This window comes from Phaenicophaeus curvirostris, chromosome 1, assembly GCF_032191515.1.
Source record: "Phaenicophaeus curvirostris isolate KB17595 chromosome 1, BPBGC_Pcur_1.0, whole genome shotgun sequence".
Taxonomy (NCBI): Eukaryota; Metazoa; Chordata; class Aves; order Cuculiformes; family Cuculidae; genus Phaenicophaeus; species Phaenicophaeus curvirostris.
In genome coordinates, this window is record NC_091392.1 from 158,537,613 (window position 1) to 158,560,813 (window position 23,201).

The window sequence follows — 23,201 nt, forward strand, 5'->3', positions numbered from 1 at the left end:
ACATTAGGAAAAAATTCTTCACAGAAAGGGTCATTGGGCACTGGCACAGGCTGCCCAGGGAGGTGGTTGAGTCACCTTCCCTGGAGGTGTTTAAGGCATGGGTGGACGAGGTGCTAAGGGGCATGGTTTAGTGTTTGATAGGAATGGTTGGACTCGATGATCCGGTGGGTCTCTTCCAACCTGGTGATTCTATGATTCTATGATTTATTCCTTCCTTCGGGCACGTGACCTGCACCGAGGGCTCTTTGGCCCCGCCCCCAGGGCTCGTTGGCCCCGTCCCCACAGACACTTGGCCCCGCCCCCAGGGACAAGGACACGCCCCCAGGGCAGTTTGGCCACGCCCCTCTGGGCACGTGACCCCCGCGAGGGCTCATTGGCCACGCCCCCTCAGGCACGAGGACTCGCGGGCGTGTGGATTGGCCCAGCCCCTTTGGGCACGTGACCCACCGCCGAGGGCTCTCTGGCCACGCCCCTTAAGGCGCGCGATCAAGCTAGAGGGACTATTGGCCACGCCCCCTTGGGGCACGTGACACACCAGGGAGCCCATTGGCCCCGCCCCCAATGCCCACGGGCTCTGGGGTCTGCGGGCAAGGGCTGCTTGGCCCCGCCCCCTCCGGCATTCGACCCGGTCCCGAGGGCCCATTGGCCCCGCCCTCAGGGACAACGACACGCCCCCGATCACTATTTGGCCCCGCCCCTCTGGGCGCTTGACCTCGGCGAGGGCTCCTTGGCCACGCCCCCTCAGACACGTGGACTGGCGGGTGTCTGCCGGCTTGGCCCCGTCCCCTTTAAGCACGTGAACTGCCGCCAAGACCTCACTGGCCACGTCCCCTTAGGCACTTGACCCACCCGAGGGATCTTGGCCCCGCCCCCGAGGGTTCATTGGCCACACCCCCAATTCCCTCAGGCTCTGGTGCCTGCGGGCGAGGGCTGTCTGGCCCCTCCCCTCCATCACGTGACCCTGCCCCGAGGGCCCATTGGCCCCGCCCCGGAGGCCTTCTTGGCCACGCCCTCAATTCCCTCAGGCTCTGGCGTCCGCAGGCGAGGACTGCCTAGCCCCGCCCCCTCTGACACGTGACCCTGCCCCTAGGGCCCGCTGGCCCCGCCCCCGACGGCTCTTTGGCCACGCCCCCTCAGCCCCCGGTGCCCGCGGCCGACGGCCCCCGCGGCCCCGCCCCCCGTCACGTGACCCGCGGCGGGTGCGGCGGTTGGCGGGCGGCGGCCCCGCCCCCGGCGCGGCGGGTGAAAGGGCGGCGGGCGGCGGCCATGGCGGCGGCGCTGCGGGCCGGGGTCCGGCTGGAGGTGAGCGGCGGTGGGCTAGGGGGGCGGCCGCTGTGGCTCGGGTCGGGGGTCTCCTGCGGCTCGGTTTGGCGGCGTCCGGGGCTCCGCTCCTCCGCGCATCCCGTCCGCGTGCACCCAGGGCTGACCGGTTTTGTCTTTTTTTATGGTTTTTTTTTTTTTTTTTGATTTTTCTTTCCCGTTTCACCTGCTTTTCCTCTGCCGCGGAGGGTCGCGCGCTGCCCCCCGTTCTCTTTCCCGCTCTCCCCCTTCAGGGAGCGGGGGCCTATCAAAACCGTAGCGTGCGGGGTTGTGCCGGTTTTAGTTGTAGAATTAACGAAGAATCCACTCTTTAAGACTCATTTTGGAGTTCTAGGGAGCGAGCGTCCTTCATCGGGCCCGGGCAGCGATCTTCATCCATCCTCTGCAATCAGACAAGAGCCGGGGGCACAATATATTTCTCACTTATGTGCCTAGTTAGAGCTGTTCCCAAGTATTCTATGCGTATTCTGTTGCTCTCTGAGGACTGATTTGGGTGTTGTTATGAACTTCATAACGGTCAAAACTCCTTCTAATTTGGAGCTGGCTCCAGCTCTCTGCCTGACCTGGGGTTTGGGATGGGGAAAGGCTGCAAACCGAGGTGATTTACAGAAGAAGGGACAGCGCAAATCAGACTGAACGCAAGGAGTTATCATCTCCAAAGAATGAAGCATCTGCAGAAATGCTGTTTGAGAGAAAACATGCTGTTACAGGGACATTCTGTCCAACTTCCAAAATAATATAATTACTTAGATGAAACTTAACTCTAGCTTAAATCATGGATGTTCCCCTCTTTCTATTTATGCAATAAGTAGTTATTACAAAACAGCTGCTGCTTTGTGACACTTACCCACCATCAACCATTTGCCCCAGATGTTTCAGCTGTCACTGAAAGCTTTGGTTTTTATTCTCCTTTTCATAGAAATGCAATAAACTCACTGCGGAACTATATTAATGTTTGTGGTTAAGGTTTTAAACTTCTAGGAAGCCTTATTCCTTAACTATGGAGTATCTTCTCCAAGACAGTTGTTGTGTTTTCTTCTGTATTACTTCTACAGGTTGCATTGAGGTTGTAGTGAGGTGGGTGTTGGTTTCTTCTCCCAAGTAACAAGTGATGGGATGAGAGGAGAAGGCTTCAGAATGCCCCAGGGGAGGTCTAGATTAGATATTAAGAGAACACTCCTTACCAAAAGGGTGGTGAAGCATGGGAACAGGCTGCCCAGGGAAGTGTTGGAGTCACCTTCCCTGGAGGTGTTAAAAAAGCCATGTAGATATGGCACTCGAGGTCGTGGTTTAGTAGGCATGGTGGTGTTGGGCTGACTGTTGGACTGGATGATCTTTGAGGTCTTTTCCAACCTCAGTGATTGAAAGAAAGCGGAGATTATTTAGGATAAGAACAGCCATGTTGTTGAAATGTTGAGTAATGATTGAATGGCACTACAGCATAGGTTGTGTATGGGGAAAATGGTGCAAAATACCTGCATCTGCTTATAATAGGAAGAACGTGTAATTATCTTTCCTGAGAAGGAAAATACAGGTTGTCTGTGAGTTCCTCTGGAGAAGACATCAGAAAAAAACTTTTCACAGAAAGGGTCATTGGGCACTGGAACAGGCTGCCCAGGGAGGTGATTGGGTCGTCATCCCTGGAAGTATTTAAGAGACGGGTGGATGAGGTGCTGAGGGGCATGGTTTAGTGTTTGATAGGAATGGTTGGACTCGATGATCTGGTGGGTCTTTTCCAACCTGGTGATTCTATGATTCTATGACTTGCAGGAAACTTCTGCCCTTTTGTACCCCTGAGGATATGGGATAGCTTTCTCCCTAGAAATGTAACCGTGTAATGATACTGTGAAGAAGTCTTCCCATGCCTTTAGGGGTTGTGTCACAGAGGTGATTTATACAGCCAGGGCATTCTGAGAAGGGCTTAGAGAGGAAAAAATGATGTGCTTTCCCAAGTATTTAATTCTTGGGAAAGATGCATAGCAAACCAATTTTGCTGTGGAGGTGTATGTGAGAGAAGCTTCTTGAAGAAAAGAAGCTTGGGAATGATTTGAGACAGTCATCTGGAATTAGAGGGTTCATGCTCTTTGAGGGCTATTTTTGGTAGCTGTTTTTATGTGTTTGTGTAAATAGATGTGGAAGACTTCTCTTCCCACTAGACAGTCCGAAGACTGCTGTCAGCCTTATGGAGTCTCCTGTTGAAAGCTTGCTTTGTCTCCTTCCTTCTAACCTATCAAGGGTGTGGTCTGGCTATCAGTGTAAGTGGCACTTTCATAAACCAAATTGTCTTTATAGCTAGCTAATAGCAGTTGACTTGGGTAACTGAAGTGATAAGCCCTCAGTACCTGTGTATTGACGTCACCTTTAAGACATCAGTGTAGCAGAAAAGATTTAATCCAATGAATTTGCATGGTAATTACTTTCATAAATTCTTTTATATTTTGCTAATATGAGCAAATAATAATTGATGTCTTCAGACTTCAATGTGCTTGGAGCTCTTGTATCTTTTGCAAGAGCTAGTAGATAGTGGGTTGCCCTTAACCTCTTTCCCCTTTCATGCAAGAATCAATAAGTGACCTGAGAAAGGACAGAGCAAAAATACTGAGCTGGGGATTCAATTAATTGCTGTGTTTCTAATCTAATGCATATCACTTCTGTTTACCTTTTATGCAGAGCTGGTTCTCTTTAGGATATGAAGAAAATTTCTTCTTTCAGTGCTTTGCCCTTCTGGAGCTGGGAGATGATGCTGAAAGAAGGCTGTAGTTAGGATGAGGCTGAGATGGCTTTTGATATCTCTGTCTTGAAACTCTTCTGAGATAGCTGCTGGACTGTTTAAAATAATGTAAGAGAAATTGATAAATACTATACATCATGAAATCAAAGGTGAACTGTTGATATGATCAGTGTAGAGAGATTTACTTCAATGGTTAGAAAAAAGTTATGACAAGTTTCTTTCTGTACACCTACCATTTTTAAGTTATTTGTACAGTGGCAGCTCCTTGCTGTCTTTTGTGACTTTTTTTTTTTTTAGCATGCAGTTATTCCAGGGAAATGTTTTCTCCGTTGTTCATGAGCAGAGCAGCATTAGGCTAACACGGGAGCAAGATTGGTATCATCCGCTGTTAGGGATTCGAGTTGAAGTCATCACCAGCCTGGGGAGATTAACAAACTTCTAGAGTTCAGTGATTGTTTCTAGTATGTAAACTATGAATTTGAGTGCTGACTGACACTCTTAAATTAGGCCACAGGCAGAGACTTCTGGTTTTCTCCTTGGTCCCAGGAGCAGTTGTTTGGATTCTGTGGGCAAAGCATGCTGTGCCATCTGCTATGGGCAAATCTTAGTTCTGGAAGAAAATGTTAAAAATTCATCAAAGTTTATGTTGAGTAAAGTCAGTGTTCTGAAATACTGTGTGTTTTTTAATTTCATTGTGCTTTTTGTCTGACCCAAAGTTTCAGTGGTGGTTCCCACAGAATTGTTGCAGTGCTGTGATGTGTTTCACAGGCGATAGCCTTGCTGGAGCTATTTAAGCTTCTGCTGTGAGAAATGTTCCAGCTTTCTGCAGCTGCTAGGTCTTGATCACAGCTATTCCTTTTGGGCTTCTGTCTCCCTCCAGCTTGTGCCAGCACTGCTGCTTGAATAAATAAGTGGGTATGCTGGGCTCAAATCTGGCTGAGAACACATTTTTCCTGCTCCTTGGGAGTATCTTCTGAGCTGGCTTTATTCACTGGTCTGGTTCAACTATGTGACTGTACAGATCTTTGGGACTGGCACAAGGGAGAAAGTACTTTGGTGTAGGAATCATTTTTTCTTTTAAAGAAAGCCATGGGTGGATGGATGTTTCCTTTTTGTTTGCTGTGTTGTAAAACATGAAATCTATTTTGTCTCCCTCTTAGTGTTACCAGTGGTTCTCAAACCTAGTAAGAGTGTAAGAAAGGAGTTATTTCTAGTGCAGTGTACCTTACAGAACCTTGTACTATATCTTTGTTTGCAGTTGGCCTCGTTAGGATCTGCTTACAGTTACAAGTGCTTGGCTGTTCAACACTCAGTAGAAGGGAAGGGCAAGTGCTTCATCAGAGGAAAAAATACAGAAGTGTTGTTTGCTCTCCTGTTTACATGACTTGTACAGTCTTGTATTAATAAGCTATATTTTCAGTACTGTAGATTAAAAATTCTTGCAGATACCTGAAGGTGTCTGCTTCTTACATGCTTTATATGTATTCTCTCAGTAGGTGTTCACAAACAGGGGATTGGGATATCAGGTGAGTTGGGAAGAAAAAAAATTGGGAATTGTTGCTGTGTAATAAAAACATGGAAAAGAATTCCTAATCTTCGTATTTATAATTGCTCAGGAGTATTTGTGGCAAATGGGAAATACAGTACAAACATAAAGGGGTTAAACTTGAATTTCTGAAAGTATATACTGGCAAAAATCTTAGTAGGATTGCCAGCAGAAGATGGAAGAAGTAAAACTTACGGCTAGTGGAAGTCAGCATGCTGCTCTAGATGTTACTGTTAGGCATTGCTTACTGTATTTTCTAGCAATGCTAAAATATGCATTTCTTCCCATGTTGGACTTCTTTAAGCAAATGTTGATACATTGGTTTTCCTGCCTGAAATCTGGAAGTCTGCATCTCACTTTCAACACTGAGACCTTTTTCTGCCCAGAAAGCTTAGTATCAATGGTTTATTTCCAAGATGACCAGTATGGCATGTAAATACTCTTTCTTGATGATGGACATACACACCTTTACAAACACACACATAAGCCATCTCTAAATAACAGTTAACTTGTGTTCTGTGTCCATAAGCTGCCTGAAAAGGTTTCCTCAGGCTGTGCTGGTCATTGGGAGGCAGGTTCTCAGCTAGGCTTCAAAATGACTGTGAGATGAGCATACTGTTCTACAAATTACTATGTAGTTTGAGTTATAAAAAGTTACCTGAGTAGTTTTAACAGTTATCTGAGCTTAGCTGTGCTATTATGCAATTAGTAGATAAAGGGGGATGCTTTTCCAAAATACGGTATTAACACTATGTGACTTTGAGGATTCATTAGAAGTGGGGAAACTCCAAGTGAAACTCTGAAGCCCAGAATTGAGCTCTAGTGTGTGCTGGGCTTTTGAGGATCAAAAGCTTTATTGAATTGAAGTAACAAATCATGACAAAAATAGATTATACCTGATGACTGTACTACCCTCCTCTAGTTTGTGGAGATACAACAAAGTTGCTAGGTCAAATTGAGCGCTCTGAGCTCTCTTCTGAGGAATTTGTGAGAAATAATACCTTGAGCATGTGTGGTTTTGGGGAGGCAGCCAATTAGGAATGTAGCTTGAGGGTTAGTTTGGCTTGGCTGGGTTGGTGGTTTGAGAGTTCTTTAGAGGTTTTGGTGTAGCTTTTTATGAAGCTACCTATAGCAAGAGCTTGGGAGCCCTGGGAGGCAGGTGACACCTGAGTAGCTGTTGATTTGGAGATGGCAGTTTAGCAGTGTTCTTTTGTGGCCCTGGCTGTACATTTTTACATAATGTCTGTTTATTTTTAAGTACTTATTCAATTGCTCGTGGTGACTGGGAGCAGACCTTACGAGAGCCTTTACTTGAGGTGGATTCTAGACTAAGCAAGCTCCTAAACCTTAGTGTATATTGGTACAGATACATAAAAAACCCCAACAGTCTCTTCTTTCCAAAACTATGAATTAGAGTTGGAATTGTGCGTGTGAGTTGAGCAATATGCTTGATTTGTTTTAGGAAATTACCTGACGCATTCAATTCAGGGCTGAAACTGGTCCTCTAAATGATTCTAGTGTGTGTTGGGAGGAGGAGGTAGTTAAGTTTTTAAACATAGATTCATAATTAGGGTAGGCTATTACAAGATTTTTATGTGGAATCTATCCAATTCTGTAGTGTAAAACCAGAGGTTTAATGTTTTTCCATTTTTTTAATCGCTTTAACTTTACTCTTTCAAAACTACCTTTGTATAAAGGTGTTAACAAGAAAGTTGAGATGCTTTTACTCCCTTGCCTCTCCTCAACCCCCTGCCCTGTCCCAGCTAACTTCAAGTGTTTAGATGAGCTCCAGTGACCCTTAACAACAAGCACTTTCTTCAATGAGTAACTAACTCGGTGGAGATTTTAGTACTGTATGACCTTGTTCAGACTACCTGTGGTACCACAAGCCCTCAATCAGTAGTGTCTGAGAGGAGAGGGGTTCAATCTGTTTAACTCTGTGTATTCTGGAGCACAGGAGTACACTTAGCTTCTGCTGCAGCTACCCTAGGACAGGGTCTAGTTTACAATACAGTCCCTGAAGGTGTAACAGTCCTACTGTAAGCTTGTGATAATATCCAGCTGGTAGGTGTGGTTACAGCTGGCAGAATTCAGTCCTTAATTGTATATTCCCACTTTAATGCCTGAAACAGCTTGTTTTGTCACATCTTTGGATATAGTCTTGCAGAAAAGAAAAACAAAAACAAAAAACCTTTGGTGGTTTTATTTCTAGCAAATCAAATTATTTCCATTTCAGCTTATTATTCTGGATTTTATTTTTGGATAGTGAATTGAAAAAAAAATGGAAGGACCAAAAAAGCAGGATAGAACAGTTGCTTTCCACTGATGTAGTTCCAGAATAGTTAAGAATAATTAAACTTCATTATTTGTCTGGATTATCTTGGGCAGCGTGTGCTGTGACTGTCACTAGTGATGGCATCTAAATGGTTTGTGAGGCTGTAGCAGCTTTCTACTCAAAGCTCAGTCTGAGCTGGTGTGAGGTAATATGCTCTAAGGCTTCCTTCAGTTCTCTATTACAGGACTTTGTATTAAAATATATTTTTTTTCTTTATAACATTATAACATCAGCTGTATCACAAATGCAGTGCCCTTCTCTGTCCTTGGCTGGTTTCTGCTTCCTGTGATGCAATGTGAAATGTATCTTCAGACTAGATAACTTCAAATTGGAGGATAGAGTAAGGAACGTTCTCATTCCAGTTACTGCCAGCCACCATTACCTGAGACTCACTCTGAGGTTACAGTAAACTTAATTTCGCCACTTTTTCCATTATTTTATGTTCACTCCTGTTGTGGAAGGGGCAGCTGAATCATCTAATTAACTTCTTTATATGAACATATACTTCCTTGATGTATATGTATACAAGGACTCTGGTTGTTGTGGGTCCCTTCCAACTCTGGACATTCTGAGTTTGATCTCCTTTCTAGTTTAGTCCATCTTCTTTTTTTTCTCACAGGAGAGCCTTTATTTCTACTAAACTTTATTACTTGGATTAATGCAACTCCTGAAGGCAAGTCTTTAAAGCAGAATTGGCAGCTGCTGACTTCTGGCAATTGCCAGTCATTGCTGTTTTGTGCTTCATACTAGACTATATTAAGGTTTTTTAAAGTCTCTGTGATTCCAACTGGGTGAACAAGCTTATGAAACTGTCTGTATCTGTGTAGATGCAACTTCAGCATGGGATCATTTATGGGATTGTTTTTTTGTGGCTAAGTGCCATTACATTGTGAAATGACTTGCTTGAAAAGTACCTGTCTGAATCTTTTTGATTTACTTGCAAATCTGCTGTATCATCTGTTGTGTTCTCTTTGAAATTGCCTGTGTGCTTTCTTTCCCGATGTGTCATGGAAATTGTTAAACTGTTGGAGCCAAGTCTTTGTGCAAGTTAGTTCAGAGTGGAAGTTAGTTCAGAGCGAAAGTCTTAGATAAGAAGAAAAAGGCCTCGTCCTCGGATAACTTAGGGGTTGTGATGGGGAAAGACTGGGAGCTGAACTAGAATCTGAAGTCTGTTCTACTGTTGCTCTTTGTACTGGCCCAGTCCTTTTCTTGTTCTATTCCAAACAACTCTCTACCAGTGAAGACCTCTCCCTATTCCTAGTGTGTGCAGGCACGTGCATGTGTACTCTTGAGAACTTCTTGGTAGGCATTTCTTGGAACAAGGAAGAGAAAGAATGTATAGTGGAGAGTTTATTAAAAACCATTTATAGCTAAAGTAACAACTTTGTATCTAGAACTTCTTAAGTGTCTTTGGTTACTGCTTGTTGGGTGTTTGCTTGATGAAGGGCTGACCTCTAAGCTTTCATCCTCTTGTTGGGGGAATGGAAGGATATGGAAGAGTTTCAAGATGTCAGTATATGAACTGTTTTTATCTTTCAGGAATACTGTAGCAGGAGAGAAGTGTTTAACTCCTTCTTTTCTGTTGTAGTGTGAAATCTTGCGTTCAAGATGGTGCCTTATATCTTCACATAAACTGTATTCATCTCTGTATGACCCAAATGAAAAGGTGAGTATGGTGCATGTTTTCTTTAACCTTTTACTATACAACTGACATTAGATTTTTAACACTGTCCTCTCCCCTCTGCTGCTGCTAATAATGGCAGTTCTTCTAGTACAACCCCTACACTGATATAGTAGCATGTTTTTCTTCCCTTTTCTTTAAACTAAAGAAGAAGTTGCTTTTGCAGTATCCTTGTCAACCTTGGATACTGATTCAAGTGCGTACCTTAAGGGGTTGAAAAAGTGATTGTGAGCTTGGGAAAGTTATGTACTGGCCTGAGCAGGTTGTAATTATGAAACTATTAATAATTTTGCATGTTGTGGGAGGTACTGGCTTGTTAAAACATTTGGGAGCTAAACTAGCCAAAAACTTTGTAGAAACAGAAGTATGCAATAACGACAGCATGATTTAGATGATCTGACACGGGAGTGAGAACTTTAGAGTCTGGATAAAGATGGGCCTTTAAGGCCTGCAGAGAGTAGTAAATCCTCATCTTGGGAGTCCTCATCTTGGGATTTGTGCAGTAGCAATCTCAGTTTACAGCTACAAGCCAAGAAAAACTTTTCTTGTGGGAGGTTGTTTTGGCATGGCTTCTGAAGTAACACTTGGAAAAATAATGTGGCTGAAGGTACGCTAGTACTGGAGGGCAAAAATGTTGACAGTTCAGTGCTGATAGTTTTGCCCTTGAGTGCCAGTGTAGAAGCAATTAACCAGGAGTGAAACAGTATTAGAGAACAGGGAAAAACATTATGTACCTAAAACTGTGGCTTAAAGTCTTCTGAGGCAATATGTATTCTTAAGGCCCTTGCTTAACCAAGGTTCTCTTCCTTGTCTAAAGGCATAATTGTTTAGACAACATAATTGGGTATTTGGTCTCTTAACTGGGAACTATGTTGTTCTAACCTGTAGCTACTGCAGATAGTTTAAATTGTTTTCTGTGTTTTCCACTTCCACTGTCTTTATAATGACCAGACCTTGATATTGGACCTTTTTAAGTTAATTAGTGGAAAATACATTTAAAAAAATGCTGCATGTTACTTCAAAGCAGCATGTGATTTTTATTTTTTTTTTTTGTGCTGGACTTGAGACTCTCCTTTAACAGCAGGAGCAAGAGTCCAATGTCTTGCTGTTGGTTGTTTTTCTGTGGAATTAGAAAATCAAAATGAATGCCAGTTATTCTTAACGTTTTGCTGTTAGGTCTTGTCTTGGACTGGGGCTGTACTTGGCTAATAAAGTAACTATTATATACCAGGAACTAAGTTGACAAAGTACTAGAGTTGCTGAACTTTTCAGTGCCAAAAATCTGGGAGCTTTTTATAATTTCTTCTCTAGTCTGTACACTTAAACAGCTATAGATGCCTAGAACACTGAAATTTGGATGCAGTACCAGTTTGTGTGAGCATGATGGAAACCCTCCATTATTTTCCACTGCATTTTACACCAGATCCCCAGCTTAAACCTCTCCAAACAAATTGCTACCTCCTTTGGTGTTCATACAGTATTTGTACTTATGGTAATTGAGCTTGCTTAAGAATGTTAAAGATCCGTCTTTTGAGTGGGGTGTGGGTGTGCCTGCGTACTTGGTAGTTGTATGTGTTCCTCAGCAGGTCTAGCTGAATTTGCCACATAAGCTTGCTGCAGTTCTTACCTGGGGGGGGTTATCACTTAATTTCTGTGTGTTATCACATGGCAGTATTTTCAGTCGGGTCTTGTGATGCCAGCTTGGTCCTGACTTTGAGAAAGTAAATTTGATCAAGGGCAACTTGAGTATATCTGGAGTAGGGGTGCAAACAATGTGACCTAGTCTGTCAGTAGCAATTTCTGCTGGGGTGTTGCAGTGTTTCTTCCTCTCCTCTTACCCCTGTCTTCCTCTCCCCAAATTAACCAATGTCCATGGAGATGATGAACAGTTCCATTGTTGCAGTGGCAATGCTTCCTCTCCCCTCAATCCTTATGAAAAGTAGCTTTTTGATGTAGGGGAGGGAGAGAGAGCTATCAAATGTTTTGGGCACAGTTTGATAAACCTAATGTGGTATAACTGCAGGCTCTTCCTGAAGGGGAGAGTCCTGCTGGTTCCTTATCCTGTCTTTGGATTTGAAGTTTGGGAGGCAGAGTAGGACTGGACTGTTTGATTAGTGTGGTGAACTGATATGTCCCGAAGCTGCATCCCTGCTAGGTCTGATGTGTGGAAATCAGAGGGGGTAAGTGTGTAAAGCAGGATTGTCCCTTTCAGTGGCAGCCTGCATTTACAACTAAGCAGGTGCACTATTTTATGCTGTGTAGAATCATAGAATGATTTGGGTTGGAAGGGACCTTAAAGATCATCCAATTCCAACCCCCCTGCCGTGTGCAGGGATGCCTCCCACTAGGTCAGACTGCTCAACGTCCCCTCCAGCCTGGCCTTGAACACCTCTGGGGATGGGGCATCCACAGCTTCCCTGGGCAACCTGTGCCAGTGCCTCATCACCCTCCTTATGTAGAGTCTAAATTTGCCCTTATTCAATTTATAGCACTTCTCCCTAGTCCTATCACTACATGCCGTTGTAGACTGTCAGTCTCCAGCTTTCTTGTAGGCCCCCTTCAGGTACTGGAAGGTCTTTATAAGGTCTCTTTAAAGAAGCCTTCTTTTCTCCAGGCTGAACAACCTCAACTCCAGTCCTCCACTGCTCTTCCTTAATGGGAAGTTTTTGTTGAAGGTGTAAGGCGTACTGACTTCTGACAGCTTGCTATTCCCTTCTTACAGGCCTGGTAGGAATAGTGAAGGTGGATTTGCAGCCTTAAGTGCACTCCGATGTAAAAGTGACAGTGAATTTCAGGGGTTGTATTAAATATGATTTGCTGTTCTATTGCACTTTGGTTGCTACTTAGTATTGAGTGTATAACAGTCCTGATAGCAGTGCAGGGTTTTACCAGGCTCTTCAGGTGACACTTGGTGACAAGGCTGGTAAAACTCAGCGAGCATGCCTGTGCAGGGTAGAAATGTTGGTATTTTGCCCTCCATGCCCTAGGCAGAGAGGAACCTCTCCCTATAACTGGGATGTCTTTTAAAGGTCTTCCATAACAGTTGGGTGTTGTATTCCAGGTCATCTGTGCTGGTTAGAGGCACTGATGACAGGCACCCACTAGCATTTTCTGAGTAGCAGTAAAATCAGCTAGCTTTGGGTTTTATACAGTTACTTTCCCAAAGTAGGTTTGGGAGCTTTCATAGAAGCATGATAATTTCAGCAGAAGGATGCTAACGTAGGCATAGGATTTGATCTGTCTAGCAGAATGTTGGTGTAAGCTTTGATCTTCAGAACACTTCCATAATGTAGGATCCTTGCCTTTGTGTAGCTATAAAGAAAGCAGAGACCTGGGAAGTATGATAAGTATGCTTTTGAATGTCTTCTGTGCATTAGAAGCATGCAATTTAGGCAATGCTAAGGCAAAGAAGGCCAGTATGCATTTAGCAGTGCTTATGTCTCTTGCCTGAACTTGACTGTCTCCTAGAGCCTCTGTAGAGTTCTAGTTTCTGCACAGTGCATGCTAAAGAGATCCAGGGAGCGCTGGTGTGAAGAGTCAGCACTTGTTTTTCTTCTGAACGTGTGTATATGATAGGTAGATCTAGCAGAGCATACCTTTTATGCTCTATCTTAATTGTTAAATCAGCAGGACCCTTTTAAAAATAGGCAATCTTGGCATTAGCTCATGGAATAAGCCAGAGTTTTAGTTGAAAAAGAGGAGAAAAGATGTTTCTGGAGGGAGAAAACCTTGTGTTTTGTTCATCTCTCAAGATTCTTATTGTTCTTTCCTTTCAGACTTTTGAAAAACTCCTTGTTGCCAACAGAGGAGAAATAGCATGCCGAGTAAGTATTTAGTCTTCTAAGTTTTTATTGTTTGTAGTTAATTCTTAAACTATTGATATTTTAAATATTGATAATTGTCACTGCTTATGTGGTAGGTCATCAAAACGTGTAAGAAGATGGGGATTAAAACAGTTGCCATACACAGTGATGTCGATGCCAACGCTGTAAGTACTATTTGAACTCAAATGGTAGATGAGATGCTCAGTAACTCAAGATTTGCAACTGTTATGCAGGCTTGTTGATTACTTTGGCCATGTTGGCAGTTCTGAAGTGTCTTTGTATATGTCCTTTTCCTCTATGCTTAAAAGGGGAAGAGATTCCAAGGGGAGTTGGATTAGACAAGTATTTAGTGTGTTTTTTTTCTGTGAACTCTTCTGTGTTTTGCATGTGTAAATGTTGCCTTGCTTTTTCCTTGGATTAAGCTAGGCACTAACACCCTATAGGTACATGCACTAAGTGTAAGACTGGCAGCAAAACCTGAATTTTTTCTAATGTACACCCAAAAGGCAATGGAAAGTGCATCTTAAGAGGTGGTATAGAACTTGGTATAAATTGTTCTTGTGCTGGGTAAATCCAACTCATTGCTTCCTGCGTCCCAGAGGAATGGCCTCTTCTACCAGATATGCTGAATGGGCCTACTGGAGGTGTCCCATTTCAGGATACTGAGGTGCCTTGAATATTTGGCAGCATGACAGGAAGGTGGTAAAATAGCTCTCTAAACAAGGAAGGTGCTTGTCTAGCAAGGAAGGTGCTTGTCTTTTCAGGTTTTCTAGTATCTTCTCTGCTTTATTTTAGAAATATTAAATCCCTTCTAGCAAGTATAGGAAGAGAATTTCCTTTGATGTAACAGCAAGTGTAGTCATACTTGTGTATCCTTGTTGTCTAGAGAGAAAATCATATTCCTTGCCTGCAAGAATTGCTACAGAAGAAAGGGATGAGGGTGCCCTCCATGTTCCAGAAGAGTTTATTGAAATCTCAAAGGGAGTTCAAACACTTACGATTTAATAGACAGTCTGTCAGACAAGCTATTGGGGAAATTGTGTGTTTTATTCAGGACAGGACTTGTGGGGAGTTGCTCAACATTTTAAAACTGAAGTGTGGTTGGTGAAATCTGAAAGTATTTAGAACTGGGGTGTTTTTAGAGTTAAGTGAAAGGTGAGAACTGCTGGCAGTTCTGGATTTTGACAGCACTTTTGTCCAAGTCCTTCTGTAGTTCTATTCCAACATGACCAGCTTAGTTCACGTTAAAAGGTTATAGGTGCAGCGAGAGACTGGAACTGAACTTTGAGATGGGACAAATACCCTACTGCTGGATTTCTCTTTTAAGTAATTCTTTGAGGTGAATGAAGAGTGTATTTGATCTGGGTTTTGACTGGAATCCATAACTGGAAGAGTATAGTAGCTTTTGAATGGTCAATGGACTGTGAAATGAATTCCTAATGGATGTGTATCAGACATGATAAATACTAATTCTTTTGGAAGCCGAGGGTTAAATGGTTATGAAACCAGGCTAATCTGATCTATGATCTCTCTAGTAGTGCTGAAGCATGCTGATGGGTACTTATATTCTATCTTATGTATATGGTATCTGCTGTTAAGATAAATGGATTTGCTGTTTAGCAGCACTGCACAGCCTTGTTCACTGGCATTGATTCATTCTGAAAATAGACAAAAAAGCTGTTTCAAAAATCTCCATGTTTTTACCAGTCTAAGACTTAAGAAAATGAATTGGCCTTTTCTCCAGTGTATCTGGATAGCTTTGTGGACTCTGCTGTGAGCTGAAGACTATAAAAAATCTGAAAGTAGTAAGTAAAAAGCAAGATTGAGGAACACAGTGAGGGAATAAGAATGACAAGAAAAAGTGCAGCTCATAACCTTAGGGAAGGAAATAAAAATAGTGTGTTACAAATAGGAAACTGAAAATATAATAGCTACTTACATCTACAGTGCTGTCATAGCTTTAAGATACAAGTAGTGTCTTTAATTTGTAATAGTTCATAAGAGAAAGGAAATGCAAGCTAGTATCTCAAATGTGTACTATAACAGTTAATAAAGATAACATTAAGTGTGTTAAACAAGATAGTGACATTTTGAGTTCATGGACTAGAGATAAGGCTCTAACAAGTGCTGTAAGGGTGAAATAGTGTCTGCTTAGCTCTTTGGATCCTTACTTAGACTGATCAAACCTATCTGTACAAGGTTAAGCATTAACTGTGCGTTGAAGAAGCTCCAGGTATTTAAAAGAAAATGAGAGAGAGGCTACTTGAAACACTGTTCTGTGTGCTTAAAACAGGGTAGCAGTATTAAGTCTAAGCTAGTTTTTGGTCTAATTATACATGTTGCTTGTGTCTGCCACACATCCTTTAATCACTACATTTGATGCTTGCACTGGGAAAGAGTTTAACTAACAATCTGTCTTAAAGATGTTTGCCTCCAGTTATACATTGTTTGAGGGGATGACCTGGCTGTTGCAGTGTGTAATGTGCTGTTTGGACGATCTTGATAGATGAGTTTAGAGGCCAAATTCTTTGATTGTTACTTACCATAAAGTAACAAACTGTATTTGCCGTATGTTAGTTTGTGTTCAGGTTCCATCAACAGCTACTTTCTTGGTTATACCAGCAGCAGCAAAATCTCCCTCTGAAATCAAACTTGAGCCTAATGCAACCTGCCAAAGGAACCTCTGTCCTTGTGTAGCTAGGAGAAACTTGTTTGAAAGGTGGTGGGATGCTCCAAAAGAATTGTGTATGTCCTTTAGATTTTGTGCTTGACAGAATTAGGCAAAACTTTCATTGCTCCTTTAAGACTCGTATCACAAAGGCAATGAATGTCATAAGCAGCTACACTGATAAGTCACTGAACCAAAGGCAGAAATAAATGTAAAGGCATGAGGTTGAACTAGTTGCCCATCTCAAAGCTGTTTCTTTACCCCTTTGTTTCTTGACCCCATTTTAAGTGAGTGGAGTAGATAGGGATGGTTTACAAAAATATTTTTATTAAAGTGCTTAGAGATAACATTAATTGGAATAGGTACATTTTCTGTTTAGAACTTAGAGTAGCCTTTGAGATGTAGGAATAGCCCCTTATTATGTTACCTATGTAGTTACTTGCTGAAATATAGGTAACCTGATACTTTTGATACTAACTCAATTTTACAATTGGTTTTAAAAGGTGGGCAAGCCAGATAGTTCATTACATCTCTCTGGCTGGCTGAAAACAGAACTGAAATTGAACTGAAGCAGGGTTCCTTGAGTGTGCTCACTAAAAACTTTAGTGTGTATGGGGGGAACCCAACCACAAAGTGTCTAGCGATTCAGGCTCCTCACTGATAGCTTCAACTTTATTCCCCATCCAGTGTCATATGCATAAATGACGCAAGTAGACATTTTTCATTTGTGCTTAGATGGGAAAGGTCTTAAAATTATAGTCTTAAAATTATTGGTCTCTGAATAAACAAACTATTCAGACTCACTAGTGAATAATATACTAGAAACTTGTTTTGGATTTTTTTTGATTGGAGTGCCTACATCTGTGGACAAGGGAGGGAGCTATGGATGTGATCAATCTCAACTTTTGTAAGGCCTTTGTGGTCCCCCACATCATGCTTCTCTCTGAATTGGAAAGATGGATTTGATGGGTGGACTGTTTGGTGGATAAGGAATTGGTTGGATGGTTGCATTCAGAGAGTAGAGGTCAATGGCTCCATGTCCAGATGGAGCTTGGTGACAGGTAGTGTCCCTAAGGGTTTTGTATTGGGACCAGTACTGTTTAGTACCTTCATCAATGCCATAGACAGTGGGATTGAGTGCATCCTCAGCAAGTCTGCAGATGACACCAAGCTGAGTATTGTTTGACATGCTTGAGGGATGTGTTGTGGTCCAGAGGGACATGGACAAGCTTGAGAAGTGGTCCTGCGTGAACCTTGTGAGGCTGAACAAGGCCAAGTGCAAGGTCCTGCACCTGGGTTGGGGCAGCCCCCGGTATCAGTAGAGACTGGAGGATGAAGAGTTTGAGAGCAGTCCTGCCAAGGTGACCAGCCATATCCTGGGCTGCATCAAAAGATGTGTAGCCAGCAGGTTAGTGGCAAGTGGGTTCTTCCCTTCTAATCAGGTGATTCTTTACCTGGAGTACTGCCTCCAGCTTTGGAGTCTGTATCACAGGAAAGAAATGAATGTGTTGGTGCAGGTCCAGAAGAGGGTCATAAAACCAATCTGGGGGCTGGAACACTTCTTGTATGATGAAAGGCTGAGAGCTTGAGTTCTTCAGCCTGGGGAAGGCTCCAGGTAGACCTTACAGTAGCCTTTTAGTACTTAGAGGGTGGCTGCAGACAAATATGGGGACAAACTTTTTAGCAGGTCCTGTAGCCATAGGACAAGGAGTAATGGCTTTAAACTAAAAGAGGGTAAATTTAGACTACATATAATGAAACTTTGTATTATGAGGGTGGTGAAACACTGGAATGGGTTGCTCAGAGGTATTGTAGATGCTCCATCCCTGCAAACATTCAAGGTCAGGTTAGACAGGGCTCTGAGCAACGTGGTTGAGTTGAGGATGTTCCTGCCTTGTTGCACAGGGGTTGTACTAGATGACTTTTGAAGGTCCTTTCCAAATCATATCTTTATTTGATTCTGTGAATATTCAACTCTTAATTTTTAAATTTTAAAATTCCTTCAGATTCTTGTGGAGTTTGGTGCTGAATAGAAGTGATGGGAATAGCTTTCAGTGAAATGGCTTACTTGTTTTCCAGACTTGGTTTCTTTGGAGCACCATGGCAAATGTCTTGAGTATGCTGTTATAAAATATTAATTTTGGCCTACCTTTAATTTATATATAAAAACTAATAACTAGACTGTAACAGTACAAAGGAATTGTCATTTCAAAATCAAAACCTGACTCTTAGGAGTACGAAGCAGTGGAAAGGACTAGTGAAGTGGGAATGTGGCAAAAATTGAACAGCCTGCTGAGAGCCAAATAAAGCTTACATGAAGGAAAATACAAGGAACAGAATACTGTTTTGTGCTCTTAAATTAAAAAAATTAGCTGAAGATTTGAAGGACTTCTATAGTTTATGATTAAGGTGGAAGGAAAGGGAATGTTAGCAAAACTTAAAAGGTGGTCGGTGGCTTTTGGGTGCTTGTGTATTAATGCAAAGTTACAGGATGTTGGATGTGTTATTAAATGAGATTGGATTATATTTACCTTTGTGGAGGTGGGAGGCGGTGTGAACCAGGGAAAAGATTACATCCTAAGTTTTGTGCTGTAGAAGGTGCTGCTTTAACAGCTGTCTTGAAATAAAGTCATTGTGGTGGTTGAGGAAAAGCTGCCTGACAAAATGGTTACTGAGACCCTCATAAAAGCATACACTGGCTTATGTGGTACTGAGTATATTGAGGAAAGTAGGTCATAATGGATGCTTTTATGGCCTCAAATTCTGGCTAATAATTATTGCATCTGTTATTTTGGGAAAGTGGAGGAAAGTTAGTGTGTACTGTTCAAAATGCCATTTTTAATGTCACGGTTCAGCTTGCAAAACAGTGATTCTTTACACTTGGATAGGTAAAGTAGGGAAAGACCAATAGAATTTAGTATTTTTTTTAATTAAAACATCTGGTGGAATTATTTTTGGGATGAGAAAACAAGCGAAAGTTTTTTTGGCTGAACAAGAGTAATCATATGTACTTTTCCCCCTGAACTGATTGGAATAGAGGGTTAAGATGAAAGAGCCTCCTCAACCATAAATGTAACACTGATGGTGCAAACATTGTCAAGGAAAGCTAGAGAACTATTGTAATGCCTAATGTAATCAGCTAAAAGTATGATAAATGAAGAACAAGCTTTCACTAATTAGATCTGAACAAAAGAAGGTATAGCATAAAGCAGTGAGTGAGATATAATTTTATTTGGCATTTTTTAACACAGCAGGGATTCTATAGCCATACGAAGCAATGAACTATAAATGACTGAAAAAATCCCATGGGAAAGTAATGTAAACTACTAAAACTTTATGGAGTAGTGGACAGTTAGTTATAATCCTTTAACATGGTTTTTTTCCTATGAGTAAGTCAAGACTTCAGGTGTTATTGTATTAAATTGCCTCCAAATGTTTTTAACTTTTGCAGATCATCTTGTTCTGCTGGAAAATATAAAACCAAGAACGATCCAAGTGCTTTTATTAATGTAAAAGTGATTGCACGGAATTCAGCTGTTCTCCAGGGACCATAGTCTTCTGAGTCGGTGAAAACAGAAAAAACCGAAATGATCTACAAATGGAAGATCTGTTTTCCTTTTTTGAAGCTTGGTGTCTGAAGCAGGATTTCAGTGGGAAGCAGAAGTAAAATGTGGTTTAGGAAAACTGAAAAGTTGACAACTTGTAAGCTTCTATGCCAAGTCTGTATTGAGCCAAGAGAATTTGGGTGAACAACTCAAGTTTTTTAATGAACAATAAAAACTTTGAATTTTGAAGGCTTCTGTGTAGCTTAAGTTGTCAGGTTCCTTTAAGAAATCTAGCTGGTAAAAATAAATATTGGGGGGGCAATGTGGTGTTTAAGTCTTGGTCTAAAAAACCCCACCTTTAATTATAGTGAAAATTGGAAGTTTATCCAAAACTGAGGAGTCTCTTTATGTGCACCTAACTTACAAATACAGAAATCTTAATTTATGAAAACTCCAACTTACTAGTTGTCTTATTGTTTACTTTTTAAATATACGAACTTTCTTTCATAACCTCTTACAAAACTGGAAATTCATTGATTTTTGAAAGCTCATTGCCTCCCAGTGGCACTTAAGGAGTTTGTGCTTGGATAAACTGAGGGGAGATCTATTTAAAGTACCAGTATGAAAAGGAAACTACTTTCATGCTTTGTTTAAATACACGATTCTCACTCTGTTTAGAGCATGTAGAATGAATCCTTCTTCTACATACTATCTGGAGAAATTAGCTTTTCATAGATTATGTTGTTTCCAAGATGTGCAGAATAGGGATGTGCCACATCACGCCAAGGAAACATTAGGGTTAGGTTTGCAGCTGGTTTTCTGCTCTTCCTTCAATGCAGTTACCTTTTATTTCAAATACAAGCCAGCATATTGCTTGTTTCTTCATGAGAGATGGAGGCAAAGTCACTGTCCTGTCCCCTTGTCTTATTGACTAAGTTAGTGAACACTTGTGTAAAGCATAAGGTACATAACCAGTGGTCATCCTGTGAAGGATCAATCACCTCTGTAGAACAAGTGTGCTTCTGTTCGAAGTTGTCTTGCCTGCCAAATGTAGTCTGCTTTTTCTCTTTAAAACTGTGTCATTGTTTCAAAGCAGAGTGGATTGGTGGAGGATACTGTTTATGAGGAAAGAATCAATTTTTCATTTGCTATGAGGAGCAATGCAAGCTTGATCTGCAATTTTATAAGATGAGGGGCTCATCAAAGCTCTAGAGTCCTAAAGTTTCAGCCAGTTCTCTAAAGGCTGGCTGTGTGTTAGTTGGACAGGGTTATGAGAACTGCGTATATGACCTTTGGAATGGGCCAGGCTCCTTTTGTGTAGCTTGGCTAAAATGTTACTTGCTGAACACTGGTTAAAACTCTTAGATTGAGAAGAAGAGTCTAGAATGCTTTAAGCACCATGCTGCAGCCCTTTTGTATGCATTTGGAAGTGGGAGTTGAATCCTGATCTTGTGACCTTTGCAGGAAAGGTTATTTACTTACCAAGGTAACTTATTTGAAGGATCAATGCATGGATTAAAACTAATTTTTTAGCCAAAAATTCACATGGGGGCAGATAGTTGTCAGAATTTGTCCTGAATTATCCCTGGGGCAGATAAATGTAGAAGCCCAGTCAGAAACTTACAGCTTGTATATGCAAGTGCTCAGCACTGTGGAGAGCAAGGCTGTGGCTCTGTGAGCTCTGACAACTGCCTGCATCAGTAGATAGCGTAGAGAAACAGTAGTGGATCTGTAGATTGAAATTATTTGTGCTAAAGACGTGGTGCCCTAGCTGCCTGCCTTTTAGTATCTTTGGTTCAAGTCCGCTGCTGTGGACTCAGTGCCTGCTAGTGGTGGTTTGTTGTGCTTGCTGGACTGTGTCTTTTGGTGGAGTTTTGCTGGGAAGACATCCAGCTCATGTGTTTTGAGAGCTGTGTTGGAGACAAATGTGTTGTAAGTGCAAATGGCTGAGATTAACTTGAAAAAAACCAGTCCTGATTTGAACTTAAATGTATGCTGAAACTGCTCTAATTGCTTGCATGGTACTGCCCTTCTTGCTCTAGCACTTTTCTGACCTCATGCTGAGCCGTTTCAGTGCTCTGAACACATCAGACACCTTATTTGTCAAGTTGGTTAACATTTTTTTCTCTTGATTTAGTATGCTAAAATATTTCAGTGGCACGTATGGCAGATGCTGGAGCCATGTGTGGAAGCAAGATTGAGTTGGGAGTAGGTCAGCCATCAGTTAAAGTGACTTCTGTTGCCTTGCTGGCTGCAGGGCTTTGACGCTGTACCCAGAGCTTCTAGGTCTGGAGAGATGTACAAGCACCTCAATAATTAACTCTAAAGGCTAAGCTATAGGCTGAGCAGGGCTGAAGTCACTAGGCTTCACTTGTTTTGAAGAGGTGCCTCTTGTGGGCAGCAAGGGAAGAGCAGGCAACTCCTTCCTTTGAAGCCATGACTGTCTGCAGAGGATGCTGCTTCAAATACCATCGTTGGCAGCTCCGGATCGGTGGCTCCTACTGTCCTAATGCTGGCTTAGATTTGCTGTGCTTATTACAGTGAATTGCCACAGGAAACCAAGTGGGTGTATGCCTATTGTAGACTATTTGGCTTGTGGTAATCTCTAGACCTTTCCAGAGATGGTGGTGAAAATGCTGTGTGTAGTAATTATGCAATTAAACGTTGTCAGTGTGACTGAAAAATAAGTATACTATCTTTGAGAGGTGCAGCAATGCTGTGGTTTTGTGCTGCCTCACCCCTGTGCAGACAAGGTCATATCCTTGGATCCCCTCTCCTTTGAGGCTCTGAGTGTCCTGTCTTCTTCCTGACTTCATTCTTCATCCAGGTTCTCAGCGGCAACTGTTTCTATGTGTGTTTCTACGTAGAATTATAGGATGCTTTGGGTTGGAAGTGAGCTTTACAGGTTATCTACACCTACCCCCCACCAGAAGCAGGGACACATACCACTGGATTGCTCAGAGCCCTATTCAATCTGACCTTGAATGTTTCCAGGGATGGGGCCTCTTCTGCCTCCCTGGGCAACCTGTTCTGGTATTTCACCACCATCCCTGTTTAAAATTTCTTCCTCTTATCCAGTATAAATCTACCCTCTTTAAGTTTAAAATGATTAATCCTTGTCCTGTCACAACAAGCCCTCCAAAAAGTCTGTCCCTAGCTTTCCTCTAGGCCCCTATTAAGTGCAGGAAGGCTGCTATAAGGTCTCTGTGGAGCCTTCTCTTCTCTAGGCTGAATTTTATGAAAAAATAGCTCAATTCTGGAGTGATTGCTACACAAATTATTTTCCACTTTTTCTCGGAGACAAATTGCTGTAGATAACTAGACAGTAACTGCATTTTTTCCCCCCCAGTAGGAAACTTCCATGTTTTTCCCTGAATTAGAATGCTTGCATGCATATGGATGTTGTCCTACTAGCCAGACTGATCATGTGTTATTTCAGAATTTTCCTAAAATGGTGTTTATTACTATGAAGACATTGACTGAAACTTAGTTTCAGGAAACTTAGGTTGACAGGAAGCACTTTTGAGTATGAATGAATAAGCAAGGACTGA

General features: G+C 42.1%; 1 protein-coding gene across 1 annotated transcript in view; it reads left to right on the plus strand.

The window, feature by feature from the left end:
- Positions 1-1,229: 1,229 nt before the first annotated feature.
- Positions 1,230-23,201, plus strand: part of PCCA (propionyl-CoA carboxylase subunit alpha) — a 289,215-nt gene continuing 267,243 nt past the window's right edge. Inside the window, exons 1-4 of the mRNA XM_069878949.1 lie at positions 1,230-1,302; positions 9,521-9,598; positions 13,390-13,437; positions 13,533-13,601. Of these exons, the coding sequence (XP_069735050.1) occupies positions 1,267-1,302; positions 9,521-9,598; positions 13,390-13,437; positions 13,533-13,601 (231 nt within the window). The 5' untranslated portion in view covers positions 1,230-1,266. The remainder of the gene's footprint in view (positions 1,303-9,520; positions 9,599-13,389; positions 13,438-13,532; positions 13,602-23,201) is intronic.